At 44.7% G+C, this 22,218-nt stretch overlaps 1 protein-coding gene across 1 annotated transcript in view; it reads left to right on the top strand.

Moving 5' to 3' along the window:
• The first annotated feature begins 4,221 nt into the window (after nucleotides 1-4,221).
• Nucleotides 4,222-22,218, top strand: part of ELP3 (elongator acetyltransferase complex subunit 3) — a 72,660-nt gene continuing 54,663 nt past the window's right edge. Inside the window, exons 1-7 of the mRNA XM_061372165.1 lie at nucleotides 4,222-4,327; nucleotides 5,631-5,730; nucleotides 6,605-6,743; nucleotides 7,841-7,911; nucleotides 10,129-10,192; nucleotides 12,078-12,146; nucleotides 14,463-14,617. Of these exons, the coding sequence (XP_061228149.1) occupies nucleotides 4,309-4,327; nucleotides 5,631-5,730; nucleotides 6,605-6,743; nucleotides 7,841-7,911; nucleotides 10,129-10,192; nucleotides 12,078-12,146; nucleotides 14,463-14,617 (617 nt within the window). The 5' untranslated portion in view covers nucleotides 4,222-4,308. The remainder of the gene's footprint in view (nucleotides 4,328-5,630; nucleotides 5,731-6,604; nucleotides 6,744-7,840; nucleotides 7,912-10,128; nucleotides 10,193-12,077; nucleotides 12,147-14,462; nucleotides 14,618-22,218) is intronic.

Raw genomic sequence — 22,218 nt, 5'->3', positions numbered from 1 at the left:
GATAGTGTCTGGCAGTGTTCAAGGCCAGGTTGGACGGGGCTTGGAGCAACCTGGTCTAGTGCAAGGTGTCCCTGCCTGTGGAACCAGATGAGCTTTAAGGTCCTTTAAACCCAAACCATTCTGTGGTTCTGCAATGATTTGCAATACCAGAGAATGACGCTGATTAATGTTTTGGATGGGATTTGCCTCACCTCACTTTAAATGCTGAAAAGTTAGTTTTCTTAATCACAGTTAGTCAGTCTGGTCTCTTGCATAATCAACAGATCCTAAGATACATGAGACAGTTGCCACCTGCAAGTTCCTATTTCAGCTGATTGCTTGAGAAGTGACCAGCTCAGACTTCGATAGCTGTTAGCCCACCGTGTTAGCTGAGGTGAACTCTTCCTTCCAAGCATCTAGGTCAACTAGAAAAAATGAAAGAACAAAATCTGGGAGAAGGAGATACACTGATTTGCCTCATCATTGCTTTGAAGCTGGAGTTCACACAGCACTCTACCAAGTACCCCAGTGGGCAGAGTCTCCTGCTGGATGCTCTCCCTTCAGATCAGATATATGGTGCCTTGTGTCCCATGTCTGGTCTTGGAAATGGTCAATGTCTCTCACACCAAAAGAACCTTGAAGCCCTTAAGTGACACAGTGCAGAATAATCTGCCTCCATAGCAGAGTCCCCTCCTAATCCTTGTCCATCAGTGCTTGGAATTTTCTCTGAATCATGATTTTCAGTCTATAAATGTTGAGAATTCATGAGTACTATGAGTCTTTCTAAGATGTGAGAAGGTTCAGTTTTATCCCAGCTCTCTCACTCTGGGATGTGATAAGGCAATGAGTTACAGGTGCTGTGCATTCAGTACCCTTATCCTTAAAGACTGCTATTCATTACATTTACTGGGTATTTCCTTAATGGCAGAAAAGACAAATAAGAGCACATAATTTACATTCTCTTAAATGATAGACTAGTGCCAGCTCTCCACACACAGCCATGTGCAGTGCTGTAATCCACTGTGGGATTTGATTTTTTTCTCACTAACAGGACTGAAAAGATGGAGTTTCCTTGTTTAACATGGGAAAGAAATTCTGTCTTCAGTACAGAAGGTTTTCTTGAAGCATTTTTCCTGATCCTTCTTTCTCCCACATATTAAAGGCCTTCCCTTTAAATGCTGTGGTGCTTCCTTCAGTTTCTCTGATTTGGCAGGGGTTGTAGGTTACAGCTGGGGGATCATGTTAACATCAGTGGTAAACCACTCACTTTGCAGGTAGGGCACAGTTTGCATCATTCAGGTGGTTGGTAGTCCTCTTGTGTCATCCACAATCCTCTTGGTGCCCACAGAGACAGCCAACTTGTGTAATTCACTGGCAAAGCATCACAGAATAGCTCATGCCATTGGATGTGCCCCAAGATGTCTGACATACAAGCTCACATGAGGTCCAGCAGTTCTATCAAGGATCTACGCAAGTGTCTCCATGGGGAAAAGCCTCAGTGAACTCTGCAGCAATGATGTGCGTGGAAGAAAAAAAGAGAATACAGCACCAGCTTGACAGCAGCAGCGACAGAAAACCATGCTGAGAAGCACTAGAGCAAAACAGACTTAGACTGTACTCCGGTTTGGAAACAGGAGATCCCACCTGGTGATCCAAAAGGCCTCCTACAAAGCAGTTCAGATTTCTTTTGAACAGCCTGAGAACAGACACAGGACCTACATGCCCACTTCTCTGCATGGTGTGCTGAGGTCAATGAAGAAAGTCTTTTCTGGCAAGAGTCGAAAACAAAAATGAAGCTGAGTCCTCATGAAGGACTGTTCTTCACCCAGCACAGCCTATGACTCAGGTGATATTGCTCTTGTTTCCCCAGTGCCAGGCAGAGAAGTTCCTGTTCTGCGGGGATGGAAGATACAGGTCCTCCCTTACTCTGTGTCAGATCTGTAGATGGAGGGCTGAGCTTCAAACAGTTAGATGAAAGATAAATAATATAAGAACCAGATTAATTTAGTCAGGGAAATTCGATTTTAAACATATTTGGATACTCAGCCAATCCTCAGGATTTTGATGGCATTTAATACCTCAAATACTTTACAAATCTGGATTGCATGGAAAGACAGTTTCCATTCATCATCTCATTATAAAGAAAATAATCGTCAATCAAAACATGCTTATTATTCCTGCTCACCTTTCTGACAGTCTGCAAACATGCCTTCATAAAGCCCATCTGGAGCACTAGCTGAAGTTGGTAAGTTTACCTTAGGAAGAGCCTGGCAGAGATCACAAAGGTCCTGGAGAGGTCACTGAAGGAATTAAGGTAGGATTTGTCATTCTGATGCAAAAAAAAAAAAATAAATACAGTTTTGCCTTGTAAATTGCCCCTAATCCAAATGCAATCCCTCAGGGAAAGTTTATCTTGGTAGTCTGTATACCACACCTCTGGTGTTTGTAGGCAGCTTGCTTCCCTGCCTAACTTATACTCTATCCTCATGCAGTTTTTAGTGTTCTTATCATGCAGAAGGCACCAAGTGCAGTGTAGGTCTAACAGGACCCTGCATGTCCCTCCATGTGCCATTAGCCCTCACCTGTACAGAACCATTAACAATCCCTGGGTGCCGTTTCGCTTACTCCATTCCCCACATCCTCTTTGACAGCACTAAACTGTGCCTCAATGGCAGTTGCAGATTGGTTCTCAGAAGTTAAGAGACTTAAACACCTTCTTCCCATTCCCAGTGGCTTTCAGACCAGCAGCAGTCAGTCAGAGCTGAGTGCCACATTCCTGGGAGGCCACAACATTGCTGCCAGACCAGTGGAATTCCCCTGATTGAATGGAACAACCAATAACACCACCAAGGCCCAGAGCCTACACTTATCTCTTCATAACTTGGGCCTCGTCCTAAGGCTCTGTCTAGGCAACATGACTTCAGGATCAGCGCCCTGTTTTCTAGGGACCACGGAATCACAGAATGGTTTGGGTCAGAAGGCACCTTAAAGCTCATCCAGTTCTGACCCCCTGCCACAGGCAGGGACAGCTTCCATTAGACCAGGCTGCTCCAAGCCCCGTCCAACCTGGCCCTGAACACTGCCAGGGATGGGGCAGCCACAGCTTCTCTGGGCACCCTGTGCCAGGGCCTCACCACCCTCACAGGGAAGAACTTCTGCCTAAGAGCTCATCTCAGTCTCCCCTCTGTCAGTTTAAATCCATTCCCCCTTGTCCTATCCCTACAGGCCCTTATCAAAAGCCCCTCTCCAGCTTTCTTGTCAGCCCCCTTAGGCACTGGAAGCTGCTGTAAGGTCTCCCCAGAGCCTTCTCTTCCCCAGGCTGAACAAGCCCAGCTCTCTCAGCCTGTCTCCATAGCAGAGGTGCTCCAGCCCTCGGAGCATCTTTGTGGCCTTCTCTGGACTCCCTCCAACAGCTCCACATCCTTCTTATGTTGGAGATTACAGAGCTGGACATAGGCCTGGGGGGTGTCTCACAGGAGTGGAGCAGAGGGGGAGAATCCCCTCCCTCGACCTGCTGGTCACACTGCTGGTGATGCAGCCCAGGACACGGTTGGTTTCTGGGCTCAAGCGCACACTGCTGGGTCATGGGGAGCTTCTCATTGACCAACACCCTCAAGTCCTTCTCCTCAGGGCTGCTCTCAATCCAGTCTCCCCCAGCCTGTGTTTGTGCTTTGGACTGCCCCGACCCAGTCTGAACCTCTCTCCTCAAACTTACACCTGTTATCTCCCGTCCTTCCACCACACACTGCTGTGGAGGTTGTGGGGCTGCTGTCAGCCCCCCAAAGCCCCTTCCCTCACTTCTCTTTCCCATGGGCACCCTCAAAACACCCCTGCTCCCCTGCACCACGCCCCAGCTCCCCCCTGTGCTCCTCAGGAGCCCGCAGGTCTCCAGGCACCTCTCAGGGACGGACTTGTATCCATTTCGCAGGAAAATCCAGCTCGTTCTTCCCTCCCTCACGTCGACGCTTTGCTACCATCTAGCGCTGAACGGGCGCAGAGCCCGAGAGCGCCATGGAGCGGGGGGAACTCGGTCCACCGCGATGCCGGCAAGCGCTGATCATGTCAATGAGGGACACTCGGCACCAGCTACGGTACGGAGAAGCCGACACTGACGGGGTCCCCCACGGGACAGGGGGCGCCCCGCGGGTCCCCCTCACAGCGCCCCCAGCGGCTGGCGGAGGCACTCCTTACCGCCCGCCGTCCTCATGTCGCTTTCCGGCAGCGCGGCTGGAGGTGCGGCTTTTTCGCGACAGAGCCGAGCGGTGTTGCTTGATGGCAGGAGCCCGTGGCCTGGCTTGTGAGGGGAGCGGCTGAGGGGGAGCGGGCAACATGAGGCAGAAGAGGAAAGGTACCGGCGTGTGCGGGACCGTAGTGCCCGGTTCGTGCTGCGAGGCGGCTCCTGCCCCTCTCCCAGCAGCTGAGAGCGGTGGGGTAGGGCTTTGCCGTCTCCCCCGGCCTCGTTTGTGTGCAAGGAGAGGCTTTGGGCCAGCACTTGTGTTTGGCCGTGGCGGTGGGGTCCCCACCCCACCCTGCCTCTGGCTCTGTGGCAGTGGAGCCGTGGGGTTACCACCTCCATGAACGCTGTGCGTGTGTGCGGAGCTAGAGAGCGAGGCACGGCTTTGCGCTGCCCCCTCCGTGCTCTTTTGGAGTAGGCGGAGGGACTTTGCAACCCCCTCTGAGCCGCCCCTATTCTGCCCCCACTGTTGAATCGGGCGCTGTGAATGGGAGGCGGAGTCAGCTGAGAAGGACCTGGGAGTATTTGTAGATGATAAATTGACTGTGAGCTGGCAGTGTGCCCTTGCAGGCAGGAGGGACAGTTCTGGGTTGCATCGGGAGGAGTGTGGCAGCAGGTGGAAGGAGGTGATCTTCCGCTTCTGTTCGACCCTTGTGAGGCCACACTTGGGAGTGCTGTGTCCCGTTCTGGGCTCATCAGTACAAGAAAGACAAGGGGCTGTTGGAGAGGGACCAGCAGAGGCCACAAGGATGATCAGGGGTTTGGAGCATCTCTCTTAGGAGAGATTGTGAGAGCTGGGCTTATTTAGTCTAGGGAAGACCGAGAGGGGATCAGATTAATGCGTATAAATGTCTCAAAGGTGGGTGCCAAGAGAGCAGTGCCTGACTATTTTCAGTGGTGGCCAGTGACAGGATGAGAAGCAATGGCCGTAAACTAACACACAAGAAGTTTCACCTCAACGTGTGGAAGAACTTCTTCACATTGAGGGTGACAGAGTCCTGAACAGGCTGCCCAAGGGGGTCCTGGTGTCTCCTTCCTCTCTGGAGACATTCAGAACCCACCAGATGTATTGCTATGTAACCTGCTCTAGGAGACCCTGCCTTGGAAGGGGGGATTGGACTACATGATCTCCAGAGGTCCCTTCCAACCCTAATGATCCTGTGATTCCTTTACACTCACGTGAGTGCTCAGGAGTTTCCCTGGCTCCTGTCCTAGAAGTAAAAGAGAATCAGTGATATGAGTTGGTGACAGTCATTTATTTGGGGAAGGCTGCAGTGATATGCAGTGGCAAAATTCCCTTTGAGAGCAGTAATTATAGGTAATATGAAACATTAATTGCAGAGCATGTGTGCATTGGTTGCCACAAGCAGGTAGAACGCTCTGGCTATACACATGATTTGGTTTGTTCTCATTGCAGGAGACCTCAGCCATGCAGAGCTGATGATGATGACAATTGCTGACATCATAAAGCAGTTAATTGAGGCTCATGAGCAGGGAAATGATGTGAATCTGAACAAGTAAGTCCCTGGGATGATGCTGAAGAGCTGGTCCACCAGTGATGAATGTGTCCTATATCATATGCAGGCTTTATTTTAAAATGTTTTATTTTCACAGGCTACTGTCATTTCTCTTACTGTTACCTGATAATAAAGACACCAAGATCTGTAAATTCTGTGGTGATTTGCTACTTCACAGTCAATGCTCAGAGTACAAAATAGGTTGTATTGGTGCGAGACTCTTTAGAAACTTGTCATTGCCTTTTTGTGTTTCCATCTGCATTCATCCTTCGGGAGTCCCTAAGTCAGAAAGGAGAGAATAATATTGGAATAAAGTTAAAATCGGATTTTCTTGGCAATGTGTTATAAATGACGTTGTTGCTTAGAGAAAGTTCTTCCTTCTTGACGCACGTGGAATAATAAACCTGAATTTGTCCTGCTGTTTTCTTTAATTTACCTGATACAATTGCAACCTTTTTGCTGATGCTGGAAGTAACTGACATGAAAGTGATAGAAATGAACTTGGCTAAATTCTGTGTGGAGGGGTTAATCATGTGGAAGACATAAAAAGAGTTAAATCACTGAAAATGGGCAAGCCAGAGTCTGTTGGCAGCTTTGACAATGCTTTGATAAAACCATATTTAGAAGAAAACTATACAGAAACCAAAAACATTGGCAGTTTTGCATCAACCTTATTTGGAGTTAATTTTTGGTATCTTAATGCAGCTGTTGCAAGAAATAACTGTATGCTTTTTAAATAATTTACCTGGAAGAGCAAACAGGGAGAACCTACATAGATCTCCATGTAACTGAACAGCAGCACAATGGCATTGTTGTGGGAGATGGGTAAATAAGTCAGAATGGAGTTGTTAATTTGAGGTATTTCTGCTTTCAGGCTAAAAACCAAGACAGCGGCAAAGTATGGCCTTTCAGCACAGCCGCGCCTGGTTGACATCATTGCTGCTGTTCCACCGCAGTACCGCAAGGTGCTGGTACCAAAGCTGAAGGCCAAGCCTATAAGGACTGCTAGCGGGGTAAGCACATGCACTGCTCTCACCATCCCCCCCCTGCTGTCATCAATAAATTGTGTTTAATTCTTTTTAATAACATGGATATTGAATGTCCAGAAGCTTTAATATGGACGCAGTGGCTGCACTGCTGCCTTGCAAGTCAACTTGTCTGTGATGTTGTACCTACAGGGCTATTGCTTTCAAAATACCTGGGAGGAGGTGAAAAGGAAGTGTGGGGATCTACTTTCAGAGCACCACGCCTTACTTTTTAGTTGTGTAGAAAAAGTGCAGCTTAACCTGCAGGCCCTCTCAATGAACACATGTAAAATGTATTAATGTGAGTCCAGAGGAGGCCATGAAGGTGCTCTAAGGGCTGGAATACCTCTTCTATGGAGACAGGCTGAGAGAGCTGGGCTTGTTCAGCCTAGAAAAGGCTTTAATATCTTCTTTCAATAGAATATTTTGTTAAACTCTTACTTCAACCAGGATTTCTGAAAACATGAAATTAGGTGTTCTGCTTTGGGTGCCCCTAATTAAGAGGATCTTAGTGTGTCCCTCTCTTCTTCCCTCTGGTTCTTTTTTAATGAAGGAAGATGGAATCTGGCATTAGGCTTGCATTTAGTGTATGAAGAGCAGTTGTGAGATCCGACAGGGAAAAAGGGCTTGGCTCAGGTGGAGGGAGCTGTTTTTATTATCTTTGGTTTATGTCTTTGTGTTTCTCTTTATCTCTCCCTCGTTTTCATCTTTGAGTGGTGTTTGGTCTGCTTGTGGGCACACTCTCACTCTTTTAGGTACATGTTAGATGGGCCTAGTGAATACCTGATTGTCTGTGTGCATCTCTTCACCAAGGTGGTTAATCAGATTTGCTATAAGACACATGGTTCTTTCCAATAAACTGTCAAGTTTATTCTGAATCATGAAAATATTAAAGAATAGGATTCCTGCTCCCTTATATATTTGTTATCTTGTTCAAGAGCTAACACACAGATATTCTAGCTGGCAGACTAAGCAGAAAACATCTTTAAGTAGTCTCTCACAGGTGCACATGTATACATAGCCTTCCAAGTCAATTTGGCAGCAATTACCGTAATTTCTCTCCTCTCTAATTTTACTTCTTACAGATTGCTGTTGTAGCTGTGATGTGTAAACCACACAGGTGTCCGCACATTAATTTCACAGGCAACATATGTGTGTAAGTATGACAGCTTATATGAGCTAAGAGAACTGTTTTCATAGAATCACAGAATGCTTTGGGCTGGAAGGGATCTTAAAGCTCATCTAGTTCCAAATCCCTGCCACCTCCACTAGACCATTTGCTGTAAGCCCCGTCCAGCCTGACCTTGAACACTGCCAGGGATGAGGCAGACACAGCTTCTCTGGGCAACCTGTGCCAGGGCCTCAGCACCCTCACAGGGAACGACTTCTTCCTAAGATCTCATCTTAGTCTCCCCTCTGTCAGTTTAAAGCCATTCCCCCTTGTCCTATCCCAACAGGTAATTGTTCAAAGCCCCCCTCCAGTTTTCTTGTTGGCCCCTTTAGGCACTGGAAGCTGCTGTAAGATCTTTCCAGAGCCTTCTCTTCTCCAGGCTGCAGAACCACGTCTCTCTCAGTCTGTCTTCCAGAATTTCTGCGTAAATCTGTGATTGCAGCAGCATTGTATTGGAAACAGGCTTCCTTCCTGCACAAGTGCAGAGTTGCAGATTGCTGATACCTGCATATTACTCTAAAAAGTCTACTTGTTTTCAGTTTTTCATCATGGAGGAGACCTTTTTCTTTCATGGGCCGTGTTAGTAGAATACAGTTTTGTTACTAGAATAGCCAGGAGAATATATTAACAGTCAAATGTAAGTTGTATGACTGTGTCAGGGTGTGTGCAGAGGGACCTGACGGGGGACGTAAGCAGATTGGAGAAGACCATTACAGAAAAGAAACAGGGCTCAATCTGACAAGTTTGAAAAGCGCTGAACTGAGACCCACCTGAGGAGGTGTAGGTGGGTGTCTGCAAAAACTTGCTTGGTGTGACAGCCTGGCTGTGCCTGGCGCTGGAGTGAAATGAGAGCACAGATGGAAGGGAAGGCCTTCAGCTGCCAAGAGCTTGTGGTGTTAGGGGAATAACACTGGAGTTTTATTTGAATTGAGAAACCCAAAATGGCTTTACCTTGAAGTATGTAACCTCCATTTGACTTAAGAGTCTGCACATCTGTCATCACATCTGGGGTTTTTCTAACCGTATGAGTTCATCTGTTTTAAAACATTATCTCTGTTTCCTGCCTTGTCAGTCCCAAAACATCTCTATTTCTCTACCAGCTGCCTGATGCAGAGTGAGCTGGCTCTGATCTTGCTCTTGCATGAGCCACTATTCTGTCTGAGATGTTCCAGGTAATTACGTGTATGAAATGCCTTCAATTGGATTGCACAACTTTTGCTGGCAAATTAATTTGGCCCCGGTAATTTGGTAATTAATTTTGTAATGGTGACAGATGACTAGGGTTAAGTTTGCAGGGCAGGCACTGGGGAAACTCATCCATTATACTGTGAGGCAGATGTGTCTGATTTGACTGAGATGGCATTATCTTGGTGTCTGTGCACTGAGATCTGCACCATGAGTAGCAATACGCTGACTGCTGTTACATTTTCTGTTGGGGGTGTTCAGAGCCTGCAATTAAAGTGGAAAGGACTGTCAACAGTTGTGCCTAGGGTTGTCTCGGAGCCCAGAATGGCTGTAGATTGGTCATTAATAACCACAGTCCTCAAAAGAGAGTTAAGGACCCTTCAGAATAAGTTTATATTACTTTAATTATTCTCTGCCGTGTACCATTCCTCTTCTGGCCAGCAGTCGTGCTGTGGTAGCTGCATGTCTGTCTTGCTGTGTCACAGAATAAAGAGTTTCAAACAAGCCTCTACATGCAGAAACTAATATAACTCTGTGGCAGCTCCTTAAACAATGCCATGTTCCAGAAATAGGTTCACAGTACACTTTGCTTCTTGTAAGTCTTATGAAGTTGTTTTTTGTGGATGTAGTCGTTTGCCATGTCTGAACTATTTTTTGACATCTCATTCTCATTAAACAAAACAACTGTTCTGTACTATATACTTAGCATCTGTAAACAGACATAGGCTCAGTTCCTCTCAACTCACAGAATTACTCCTTTCAGCATCTGCATTTGAATCTGTACCTGTATTTGCATCAGGTGATGCAGAAACACATGAGTTTATTGGTTCATCCCATGCTCTGAGCCATGATCTGTGGTTCTATGGTTTGTGTTTCTGTGTGTTTCTGGTGAGAGCTGGGGCAGTTAGAGCAGTGTCTGCTCAGCCTGCACCCTCTTGTGTACCTGTACCTCAGACAGATTAAGTCGTTGAACCTGTACAAGTTTGATGCCTGTATTCTGTCTTTTTGTATTTGCAGATACTGCCCAGGTGGACCTGATTCTGACTTTGAATATTCAACACAGTCGTACACTGGATATGAGGTATTAATTTGGTTTGCTGTAGCACCTTGCCTATGTTCACTATAAACTTGGGTTCAGCTGCTCTTTATTTCTGCAGATTCAGTCATGCTGCAAGAATAAAAACCAAAAGTAGGCTTCGTGAAGTTTGAGATCTAAAGCAGCTCAACCACAGGACTGGAAATTCCTCTTGATTATTGTAGCAGTTGTTTCCTTCTCACCTTGCTTCTGTTCATACTGTTACACATGCAGGAGTGAGCAGCCTGTGGTTCCAGGCAGGGCAAGTGCAGCATCGTGGCTGTACTCTGTGACCTGCTGATGTGGGAGCTGCTATTAATGTGAATCTCCAGCTGTGGAAAGAGATCAGTGAATGAGAGCAGTTGGAGTTGACATTGTGGTCTCCCATGGGACACTGCTGTGTGCAGTTTGTTGAAATGAATGCTGGCTGTGATTCCTACAGAAGTTACCAATGTGTGTCAAAATTTTCCTAACTAAACAGTCTAGCAGACCTGTACAGATTTATTTATGGCTCCCTATGGGTTTAAGGGAAAGGTACAGAGAAGACAGAGCCAGACTTCTCCTCAGAGCTGCCCAGTGGAAAGAGGAGGGGCAACAAACATGAGTTAGAATGTGGAAAATTATGCCCCAATATAAGAATGTTTTAACATGACAGTTGTCAGTCACTTGAGTAGGGATTTATCTAGAGGTTTTGGAAACTCTGTTCTTAAAGATAATCAAGCACTGACTGGACAGAGCCCTGAGCATCCTGTCCTAAGTGGACCTGCTTTCAGTGCTGTCCAACCTACAGGACACTGCAGATTAACAAAGGTTAAGCTCTCAAGAAAAAGCCTGTTATTTAGCTGTTAGTGCCTCTGAAATTACATTAATACTCCATATCTGCAGTGATATCTCACTAAATATATGTATTTCCGAAATAGTGTGCTTCTGTTGTCTGGAGAAAGTTTAGCAGCAGCAGATCTTGTGACTAAATTATTGTGACTGGTTTTAACAAAATAACTCATAGCTATAGTACAGACGTAAAGTAGCAAAATGAGGTAAAATACAGACTGGATTTGGTAAACAGGGATTCAGCGTACTTTTAATTACAGGCTTTTTTTGCTGTTATCCACTTCTCAGTGACTTGAAACTTGTTCTGTTAGTGCAAAGTAGGAAAATCTGTGTATATGTAAATGCTTTGTAATTCTTGTTGGTTTGGATATGTTGTATTCATTTGTTTAGTACTAACAGCATGTGGGAGTTGTGCGTGATTAAGAGTCCTCATCATTTAGAGCTTTTAATATAACATGAATGAAATGCTGAACAAATCCAGGATACACAAGGTACTTGAAAACCTTATCTTAGAGTATTATTAGTATGCTTACGTTAGTAGTAATACAGAAAGTAAGTTCTTAGGGATTTGAGTTGAAAGAATATGTTTAGCTTAAAGAATATTTGAAATTTAGACTTGCTCTAGGGGAGACTGTTTGGATAACATGTGCAAGTGAAGAGAAACTAAAATGAACGGGATGGAAGAAGTGGTTTTTTAAAAAACATTTTGTTTGTGATGTTTGCAGTATCTTCAGTGAATCACTACAGAGATTCTTTATCCGGTTGTGATGCACTAAAAATTTGAAAAGCTGTGTTGTTTTTATATCATGTTAGCATCTCAGCAGAACAGTGTGTTTCATTATCATTTTAAAACATGGAAGGAGCCAAATTCGTATTCACAATTGGATGGACTCTTTGGCTGTGAGTTTGAAGAATTTAGGGCCAGTTAGGATTCGAAGACTTCAGCATCCGTTTCAGTGCTGAAAGTTTTCTTTTGCTCTTTTTCACCATTCTTCTTTTTTGTTTTTTTGTTTTTTTTTTTTTAAAAAGCCTACAAACTGAATCTCCTTCTATTTTTTAGCCAACATCCATGAGAGCGATTCGAGCCAGATATGACCCCTATCTCCAGACAAGACACAGAGTGGAACAGGTGAAATTTTACCATTGAAAGGGGAACGCATTGTGGTTGCGAAGAAAGTAATGAGAATGCTTTTAATCACCTAAACTGGTTGGCAGGAAGCTGGGCATAACCCAGCTGTCAATATTGTGACTGCTAGTGCTTAATGTGGTAACGTCTGTGTTAATGACAGGGATGTTGGGACAGAGCATGCTCTCAGCAAGTTTGTTGATAATGCAGGACTGGGAGAAGTGGGTGGTAGACCAGAGGATGTGCTGCCATTCAGGGAGACCTGGACAGGCTTTAGAAAAGGGTTGACAGGTTACTCTGCCCTGGTGAGACCTCATCTGGAATATTGTGTCCAGTTCTGGGCCCCTCAGTTTAAAAAGGAGAGGGACCTGCTGGAGAGAGTCCAGCGCAGGGCAACTAAGATGATTAAGGGAGTGGAGCACCTCCCTTATGAGGAAAGACTGAGGGAGCTGGGTCTCTATAGTTTGGAGAAGAGGAGATTGAGGGGTGACCTTATTAGTGTATATAAATATATAAAGGGGGAGTGTCACGAGGATGGAGCCAGGCTCTTCTCAGTGGCAAACAATGAAAGGACAAGGGGAAATGGGTACAAATTGGAGCACAAGAGGTTCCACTTAAACCTGAGAAGAAACTTCTTCTCGGTGAGGGTGACGGAACACTGGAACAGGCTGCCCAGGGGGGTTGTGGAATCTCCTTCTTTGGAGACATTCAAGACCCGCCTGGACACGTTCCTGTGTAACCTTATCTAGGTGTTCCTGCTCCGGCAGGGGGATTGGACTAGATGATCTTTTGAGGTCCCTTCCAATCTCTAACCTACTGTGATACTGTGATACTGTGAACCTCTTGAAGTTGAACAAAGGGAAATGCCAAACCCCAGACACCGGTATGTGCTGGGGGCTGACCAGCTGGAAAGCAGCTTGATGGAAAAGAACCTGAGGATACTGGCAGGCATCAAGTTGACCGTGAGCAGCACTGTGTCCTTGAAGCAAAGACAGCCAGCGGCCTTAGGAGTGTTGCCAACACATCAAGGGAGGAGATCCTTCCTTTTGCCTTAGCACTGCTGAGGCTCCACCTGGAGAGTTGTCGAATTCTGGACTCCCCAGAAGACAGCAGACTTGAACATACTGGGGGAGGTCTAGAAGGAGGCCACTAAGGTGATGGAGGGACTGAAGAGATGCCAAAAGCCCCGAGACTGCTCAGGCTAGGGAAGAGAAAGCTTAGGGGAGTCTTACCAATGTGAATAAATACCTGGCGGTAGGCTGTAAAGAGAATGAAGCCAGGCCCCTCTCAGTGGTGCTAGTGACAGGACATGATGCAGTGGCCACAAACTGAAACATGAGAAACTCCATTTGAACATCTGGAAACAGTTTTTAATTATGAGGGTGACCAAGCACTGGACCAGGTTGCCATAGAGGTTGTGCAGTCTCCAGCCTTTGAGACACTTGAAGCCTGTTTGGATGCAGTGCTGAACAAACTGCTGTAGCTGATGCTGCTTTGAGAAGAAAGATAAGACTGGGTGATCTCCAGAGGTCCTTTCCAGCCTCACCTTTTTCATCATTCTGTAATTCTGTGCTAGCCTGACTTGATCCCCACAGAAGTATTATTTTTACACCTTTAGTCTGTCTTTTCCATTAGATAAATTAGAAGTTTTGAACCTCTTGTAAGATCTTACCTGTTGTGAACCTTATTTCTAATAGGAGATTGTATTACAATAAATTGTACTGAACTTCTGTGGCAATTGCTAGTTCTTGATGAATACTTACAATTGGAGAATTCAGTACTCATATAGTGGCTTTCATACCAAAATGGTTTATTGGGGTCTTTTCTGGAGAGTTAGATGATCTGAAGTATGTCTTAATCCTGCTCTGCTTTGACTGGTTTCCGGTTTATCACTAAATCCATTGCAAAATCCTTCATGGATTCAGTGTAGTTCTCCATTCTCTCAAGTTTATAAGGAAGTTAGTTCTACATGGATTGAAGATGCAAGGAAACTTGTATCTGTCAAATCTAAGCTAGCTTCAAACTGGAACCAGTGTAACTCTGTCAGCAAGAGGCTAGGTTCAAATGATTCTGCTTTGTCAAGAAAACCTCTTATGCTAGGCTCAGTATCTGTACTGTGTTCTTGCAGTAGAAAGGTAACTTTGAGGGTTATATTTTGGGGAGGGTTTATAAGAAGTCTTTACAAAAGTATTAATGGTTTGTCATTGCTAAAAGATACCACAACTAAAGAAGGAAACACGGTGTAAGAATGTCACTGATTTCAAAGAAATCTTGACAAAGTCCCTGGGTAATTTTTCCATGGTACTTTCAATTTTACAGCTGAAGCAGTTGGGCCACAGTGTGGATAAAGTGGAGTTTATTGTGATGGGTGGCACATTCATGGCCCTGCCCGAAGACTACCGTGATTACTTCATCAGAAACCTTCACGATGCCTTATCAGGTCACACTTCCAATAATGTCGCAGAGGCCGTCAGGTAAGCATCTTGGGTTTCCTTCATGTAATGGTTTAAATGTGTTCTTTAACTGGTGTAAGAACAAAAAATACTGACAGCAAAACTTTTTTTAAATGTTTATCCAAATACATATTTAGGCATAGAATATTGATAGCTCAACTTGGAGCCCTGCTCTGTGTACTGCATGGCACAAGGAGAAGGTTGGGCCATGGTTTATCTATTTTCTCATGTAGGAGCTGCTAAGCCGCTTGTGGTTTCTTGGCATTCCATGTAGGCTTCCACCTTTTATGCCTCATCACCTTGGTTTGGAGTTGTGACGAATCACATTGCCATGGGATTTATTGCCTTTAGCTGGCAGGGGGAACTGATCCTGCCTTGGAGGGAGGCCAGACGTCAGCTCCCGCAAGGAATGACTCACCCCTGAGAGCGTCAGTGCTCAGGAGCTCCAGGCCCCTTGCAGCATCAAACGCAGTTACCCTTGCAGTATTTCAGTGTGAGAGGGAAAAGCTCTTCTCATTTTACAGCAGAGGAACTGAAAATCAGAGGCTGATTTATGTATGTGTGCTTTGGGTCATTAAATACCCAACTTTTCAGTGCATTTTGCAGTGTAACACTGAGAAGAAAAAGGAGAGATTTGACGTTTTGGAGCTGTTAAAACTAGGTGAGCGTCCTTACTGGCAGTTTTAGTTTGCTTGTCATTGTTCAGTCAGGTGGATTTTCCTTGATACCATTATCATCTACTAAAAAAAGTGGTTTTAAAAGTAAGTGGGACTAGCCTGTGCCTGGTAGCTTCATGTCTTTGTATTTGGAAGCTGCAATTTCATTTGGTTTTCCTCTGGAGGGCAGCAAACACTTCTGCTGGTTTCTTTGGGTTTTGGGTTTTTTTCTTTTTCCTTGTCATTCAAAGACTAGGCAAAAAGTGCTGTGCTGCTGCTCCCGAGTGGATTTTATCCAGATAAAATAGTGAGCGAGTTGGGAAGAGAATGGCTTTTCTGTTGCTCTAGTGCCCTGGCTGTGAGCACTGAAGGGGACAGCTCATCATGGAAGAGGGGTGGTGTTTCCAGGTTGTGTATTCAAATTAATACTATGCTTGTACATGCATCAGGTGGCTCAGGACGTGTTTATTCCATATCTTGTCTGCTGCTGGTGTTTTATTTGACCTATAATTATTTTTCGAGTAGCCTGGCCATTACTGATTGAGGAAGCTATTTACGACACAGACCATTCAACCAAGTGATTTTAAGTACATGCCAAAAAGAAGTGATGCCGAAGTCAGTGCACTGCCTTGCAAGCGCACAGATCAAGCAATGTGAGAAAACCTGCACTAACAGTGTGTGGGTTTTTCCAGCAGGTAAATAAAGGTTTATATTTTTAGCATAAATTTCATGTTAAATGCTTAGTAAATGGAAGTATGTGGGAGTTATTCAAGTTGCACTTCCTAAATATTCTAGAGGCGCTGAAATTGGGTTCAAGATGAATCAGACCTTTTACTTTTTGTGCTGCTTGCATTTGGCTGTTGCACTGTGTCACTGCAGTACTGTTTTGAGATGGTCAATGCTACTTGAAATAAACGTTCAAGATTAAGTTTATTTCTCTCTGTACACGACAATTCAGCCCTTCTCCCTCACTTCTTCCATCAATACAGGCCATGCTGCATGGGGAATGATGACAGTATTTTACTTGTTTTATATTGTGGGAATGGCATTCAGCAGTAACCTGGGAGATAGCCTCTGTGATCCCTTACTTTGAATGTGTTTATGACGGTCTTGAAATTTTTCTTCCTTTTGCAGATCATTACTTATTTTTAGATTTTGTACAATGATTCCCTAATGGGAAAAAAGACCTTCAGCCAGGTTGCTTTTTTTGAAAGTCCTGAATATGACCTTTGATTAGGCTAGTGGAGCATCTATCTACATAGACAGCAGTCCACCTAACCATAAACACAGTTTTTTTCCCCTTTTGTCCAGTCATTTCTTTACTTTGTCCTAAACCTGAGGTCTGCTTCTGTGTCCACATGCTGTCTTTCCAGTGACAGCGACATGCTGACCTGTGCAGCGTGACTTTTGCAGCACTGAAGGGCTCATTAATCTGGCATCCTCCTCCTGATGTAATTTCTAATCGTTTTCATATAATACTTTGTCTTTATCAGTGCATTGCAGCTTCTGGTCCTAGTTAATGTGATAAAAAGGATGTGACTCTGTGCAGTTTCAAGCAGTACAGTATGACCGCTACCTGCCAAGGAGGTGTATGCTATTTCTCACCAGGAACTGGCACTGCAAGGCTGACAAAAGACATAAATCCTCAAACTCTGTTGGCTCTTGGACTCCAGTGGATATTCTGAGTGGGCTTTTTGCTTTCTTGCAGATACAGTGTCTTATGTTAAATCCAGCATCATGGTAAATCACACAGCTGCAAACGCAGCCGTGCCTGTATGAGAGAAATGTTTTGGGACTGGGAGTGATCTGTCTCAGGGAAGTGGGACACTGCTCTAGCCAGCTGCTGCTGAATAAATGAGACTGAAACTGTGTCAGTGGAGAGAGCAGGATTCTCATGGGATGGCTCAGAGCATCTAAGCTGCATTGTTGTGAACTGGGCAACGACTTGGCGGTATGAAGAACTCCCTTTATACCTCTATTTATAAAGCAGGAGGAAATCCTTTTTGTATGAGTTAAGATTACTGTTTGTATGGATGCATGGAGAGGACATGAGTGTAGAAGTGACTGTATTTCCATACATGAACTCACAGAATGATGGGGGTTGGAAGGGACCACCTGAGATGATATACTCTGATCTTCCTACTCAGGCACGGTCATCTGGAGCACATTGCTGTGGAAAATCCAAAGCAACACCAACCAAATGTGCAATTGCTTTAAAAAAGGTAGAGAAACAGCTCGGCTTTCATAGCAACTACATTGTGAGAGAAGGAAAGAAATGACTTCTCTGAGAAAGTGTTGCTGGTGTTTAGTATTTCTGTAGAAGCTCCCTATTGCGGTAATAAACGCTTTTTAGACTATTCAGACAGAAGTCTGCTTGAGGTGCTTTGTTATGCTTGAGAAATAAGTTGGCCAAGGAATGAATAAAGATTTGCAGAGCCAGAGGGAACCTTTGTTTTGTAGAGAGTGTACAATAAGACTGAGAAGTTTTAGTTTTTATCTGCAGAGAACACCACTTAGGAGATTTCGGTGCACTTCTGGATGCCTGTCAAGTAAGGTTTTGGACTTTGTGAGGAGGAGAGCTGTAATTAGTGTAAAAGAATCACAGTAAGACTGATCACAAAACAGATTTTTCTTGTACTCTAGAGAAATACATCTCTCTCTGGGAGTTGTTCCCATCAAGCCAAAGTGTTGACTAGATTGTGGCTGCCTTTGCTCTTTTGTGAGGACAATGAACCAAGAAGGTGTAAAATGCACATGCAAATGAGGATTGCTGCTCCCCATCATTTTGCTCCTCTCACCTGACCCGTGAGTCATTAGAGGTGCTGGGCATATTTAACTGCAGCCATGACTCACCACTTAACTCCCAGGGCTGAGCAGCTCTTCTCTGAGCCAGGATCCGACTTTTAATTAGTGACTGAGGCCAAAGGAGAGCTTGCCTATGTTGAGAATACATAAAGGGACCCACAGGAAAGCTGGAGAGGAACTTTTTACAAGGGCATGTAGGGATAGGACAAGGGGGCGTGGCTTTAAATTGAAAGAGAGGAGATTTGGATTAGAATTAGGAAGAAGTTGTTCCTTATGAGGGTGATGAGGCCCTGGCACAGGCTGCCCAGAGAAGCTGTGGCGGTCCCATCCCTGGCAGTCTTCAAGGGCAGGTTGGATGGGGCTTGGAGCAACCTGGTGTAGTGGAAGGTGTCCCTACCTGTGGCAGGAGGTTGGAACTGGATGAGCTTTAAGGTCCCTTCCAACCCAAACCGTACTATGATTCTAAGAGAAAAGCAGGTGTCAGAGAAGTCCCCCGGGGCTGTACACCATAGCAGTACCTTGGACTGCAGCATCGAGCCTGCTTCTCTTAGGGTATTTAAAAATGCACAGAAATTTGGTTTTTTTTTTAATTTATCTTAACAGTATCATGTGTTGGCTGATGTTAGATCTGGTTGTAAATCACACTGTTAATGGCAAAGTAAGAAGGCGATAGGATTGCTGGAACCATATGTTCTGCAATTCTGGTGTACCTGATATTTATGTGACAATATTCAGGTGTGTGGCTAACATCATAACTGATTTCATAATATGTCCATAACTGATTTCATAATATGTCCATAATCCAAGACTGTTTTAGCTTTACACCATTCATCAGTCAGTAGTCTCTTAAAAGGCTCATTCTCCACCTGCGTCACATGTTGAAGCCCAGCACTTGCGGCAGGGATTCCTTGTGGAGAAATTGCAGCTCCTAATACCAGACTCTGCCATGAACCTGCCTTTTTCTTAGGCTTGTCATGGATCATTTTTGCCAAGTGTCCTTTTGTGTTCCCACCATTAGCTGTGTCTTTTGCTGAGTATTCCCACTACCACAAATATTTTCATTATGCATGAGGAAATCCCCCTTAGGTATCCCAAAAGCCATATTGATCATCTGGCAAGCAGTAAGGAGTTAGAGCCAGCTACTTCAGAGCCTTTGCTGAAATAGAAGACGTGGGGTTTAAATAACCATTACTTAGGTTGTTGGGTGTACAGTTTCAGAAGTTTTAGCCCATCCAAGGAAGGACAAAAACCCCCAAGCAGTGGCACTTTCACCAGCAGTTGGTTTGATATGTGAAGCTCCTGATACTTTTTGAAACCCAGCTGGAAATCACTCTTCTCAAAGACACCAGATCAGAGCAACCTATTAAAAATGTGTTTGGTGAGGTTAACAGATAATAACATAAGAAGGATGTGGAGCTGTTGGAGCAAGTCCAGAGAAGGCCATGAAGATGCTGCCAGGGCTGGAGCACCTCTGCTATGGAGACAGGCTGAGAGAGCTGGGCTTGTTCAGCCTGGAGAAGAGAAAGCTTCAGGGAGACCTTAGAGCAGCTTCCAGTGCCTAAAGGGGTGATAAGGAAACTGGAGAGGGGCTTTTGACAAGGGCCTATAAGGACAGGGCAAGGGGGAATGGCTTTAACCTGACAGAGGGGAGATTGAGATGAGCGCTCAGGCAGTTTTTCCCTATGAGGGTGGTGAGGCCCTGGCACAGTTGCCGAGGGAAGCTGTGGCTGCTCCATCCCTAGCAGTGCTCAAGGCCAGGTTGGAGAGGGCTTGGAGCAACCTGGTCTGGTGAAAGGTGGCCTTGCCTATGGCAGGGGATTGGAACTGGATGAGCTTTAAGGTGCCTTCAAATCCAGACCATTCTATAATTCTATGATACGTTTTCTGGAAAGATCATTCTATTCTTTTTCTCAGATACCCACATTAGGTTTCATGTATCAGTCATTTTTCTAATAGAAACTGCAATTTCTCCACAAGAAATATAGCGATCATGAAGGCTGACAGTGAAACAGCTCCTAATTTTGCTTTTCTATAGTAAGGAATAAATCTCCTTTTAAAAGGTCGCACTTTATTTTCAAAGTTGAAGTCTGTTTTAAATTCCCCAAATAGACTTCAGGAGTTTTGTTAGAACATTTTGGCAACCTGGTCTAGTGGAAGGTGTCACTGACCATGGGAAGAACAGTGGAACTGATGGTCTTTAAAGTCTCTTCTAATCCAAATCATTTTATGATAAGATGTAGGTTTCAGCAGGCAAGTCCCTGTCTTAATGCTGCTGTCCTGTAGTTTCACCAAGATTCAGCCCATCTGCTTGATTTTGAGGGCACAGACCTGCAATGAACTTAGGTGGGGTAACAAGTGGGCATATCTGTGCTGTGCCATTGCAGCTGGCTGTGCATCTGTATTTCACTAGTGGGTAATTCTAGTGCACTGTGAATCTCAAGAAAAGATGTTTAAGCAGACCTGTTTTACCTTATGGGCAGAGGCAGAGAAGATGCTCTCCTATAATTTAGGTGGCTCTATTCACATATAGTTGTTTGTTACACTAATGTATCTTAATTGTGCTTTCTGAGTACTAATTGTGACTCTGGCAAAAATATCTGAGGGCTTTGACTCACAAGCTCCAGTGATTCATGCTGGGGCGATTTAAGAGGTTAGTGTTCTCCTTTTATCTACCTTGACCCTCTGCTTGAGGTTACTGCTTCCTAAACAAGCAGCTAAACATAGCTGTCCACCCTTCAGCTGCCAGCATTCACCCTGTGGCAAATTAATGTCATCTGGAACATACAGCGATTTAAGAAGAATCTTTGGCTGTGGGGAGCTCAGGGTGTTCAATTGCCCCACTATAAATTGCCAGAATTTGGTAGTCAGATCTCACCTCTTGACTTGCTGTAATGAGCAGGTGTGTGACAGGTAGGCTCTGGAAGCTTGAGCAGCTCCAGCGCAAACTGCTGTGATTGCTGGCTTAAGCTCCTATTCTAGCAGTAATCTGGGGGAACCGAGGTGTGTGGGTACTTAATCCAGTTCTGCATCCCCTCCCGCGCCGGCAGCAGCTTCTGGCAGAGAAGGAAGCAAATAGCAGGAGGCAGCCACACTGCAAATTGTGGTGGCTGTATCCATTAGGCCTTGTCTGTCAAATCCCTCAGGACATCTGACTGGGCAGTGATTCCTCTGTGCCTCTGTGCCAGGCAGGAGATAATTGGCTGTTGTTGTAGTGCCAGATCGTTTACAACAGAGATTCTGCCTAAATTTCCTTTTGTTCCCAGAGATGTGGGGGCTTGTTCCTAACTAGTTCTGGTGAAGCAGGCAGATTTTCTTTGTTTCCAGCTTTGGATGTGACTCAGACATGGATCAGGAGCTGTGTTTGCCATTTAAAACCTGTTTATTGTCGAGTGCTTACCTCTGAATGCCTTCAGTATGGGTAACATCTTTTCAACTTGCAGAATTTGAGGAAATTTGTGGGGAAACCTTAAAACAGCCTTCCAAAACCTAAAGGGGCCTACAAGAAATCTGGGGGTTGGAACTAGATGAGCTTTAAGATGACTTCAACCCAAACCATTTTGATTTCTAAATTTATTCAAAGCTGACTGCCCTTTGTTGTCATTCTGTTACTTTTGCATTGCGTATTTTCTACTGCAAGACTCAACTTGTAGAAGCTGGAGTGTGTGTTATTTGGAAGATGTGTAAGTGAAAATCATTTTGTGAGATCCTAATCTTATTATGGGTAGCTGTTCATCTTTTGTTCCTCCTGCAGCTATGGAAAGTGATTGCCTATCCAGTTATCTGTCCTGTTCAGTATTTCCACAGCATTTTCTCCTGCATGTGAAATACTCAGATTTGTGACTGAACATAAGTGACTAAGGAGGGTAGATTTGAGGAAGCCATACTCACATATTTGTGTGGATGCTGGAACCAAGTACATGTTTGTCAAAGGTTTACAAGGTGGTAGTATTTATTCATAACAGAAATCTGAGCTACAGGAGATTTATCAATATCTGTGAATGCTGTTGATCCATATTTTATCCTGCACCAGTGGAAGGGATGATGGTCCTTGCGGTCATGACTTTGTCAAAGCTAAATAATGAATTTCAGTGCCTTTTTTTTTTCTGTACATTTTCAGCAAATTACTGCTGAACACCTGCCAAAGGGAATACTTTTCTCATT

The sequence above is a fragment of the Neopsephotus bourkii genome, unplaced genomic scaffold (assembly GCF_033783945.1).
Source record: "Neopsephotus bourkii isolate Nb327-2 ecotype Australia unplaced genomic scaffold, CSIRO-AGI_Nbou_v1 NB_1600, whole genome shotgun sequence".
NCBI lineage: Eukaryota > Metazoa > Chordata > Aves > Psittaciformes > Psittacidae > Neopsephotus > Neopsephotus bourkii.
Note: the sequence above shows the minus strand (reverse complement) of the source record. Positions and strands in the feature narration are given on the sequence as shown.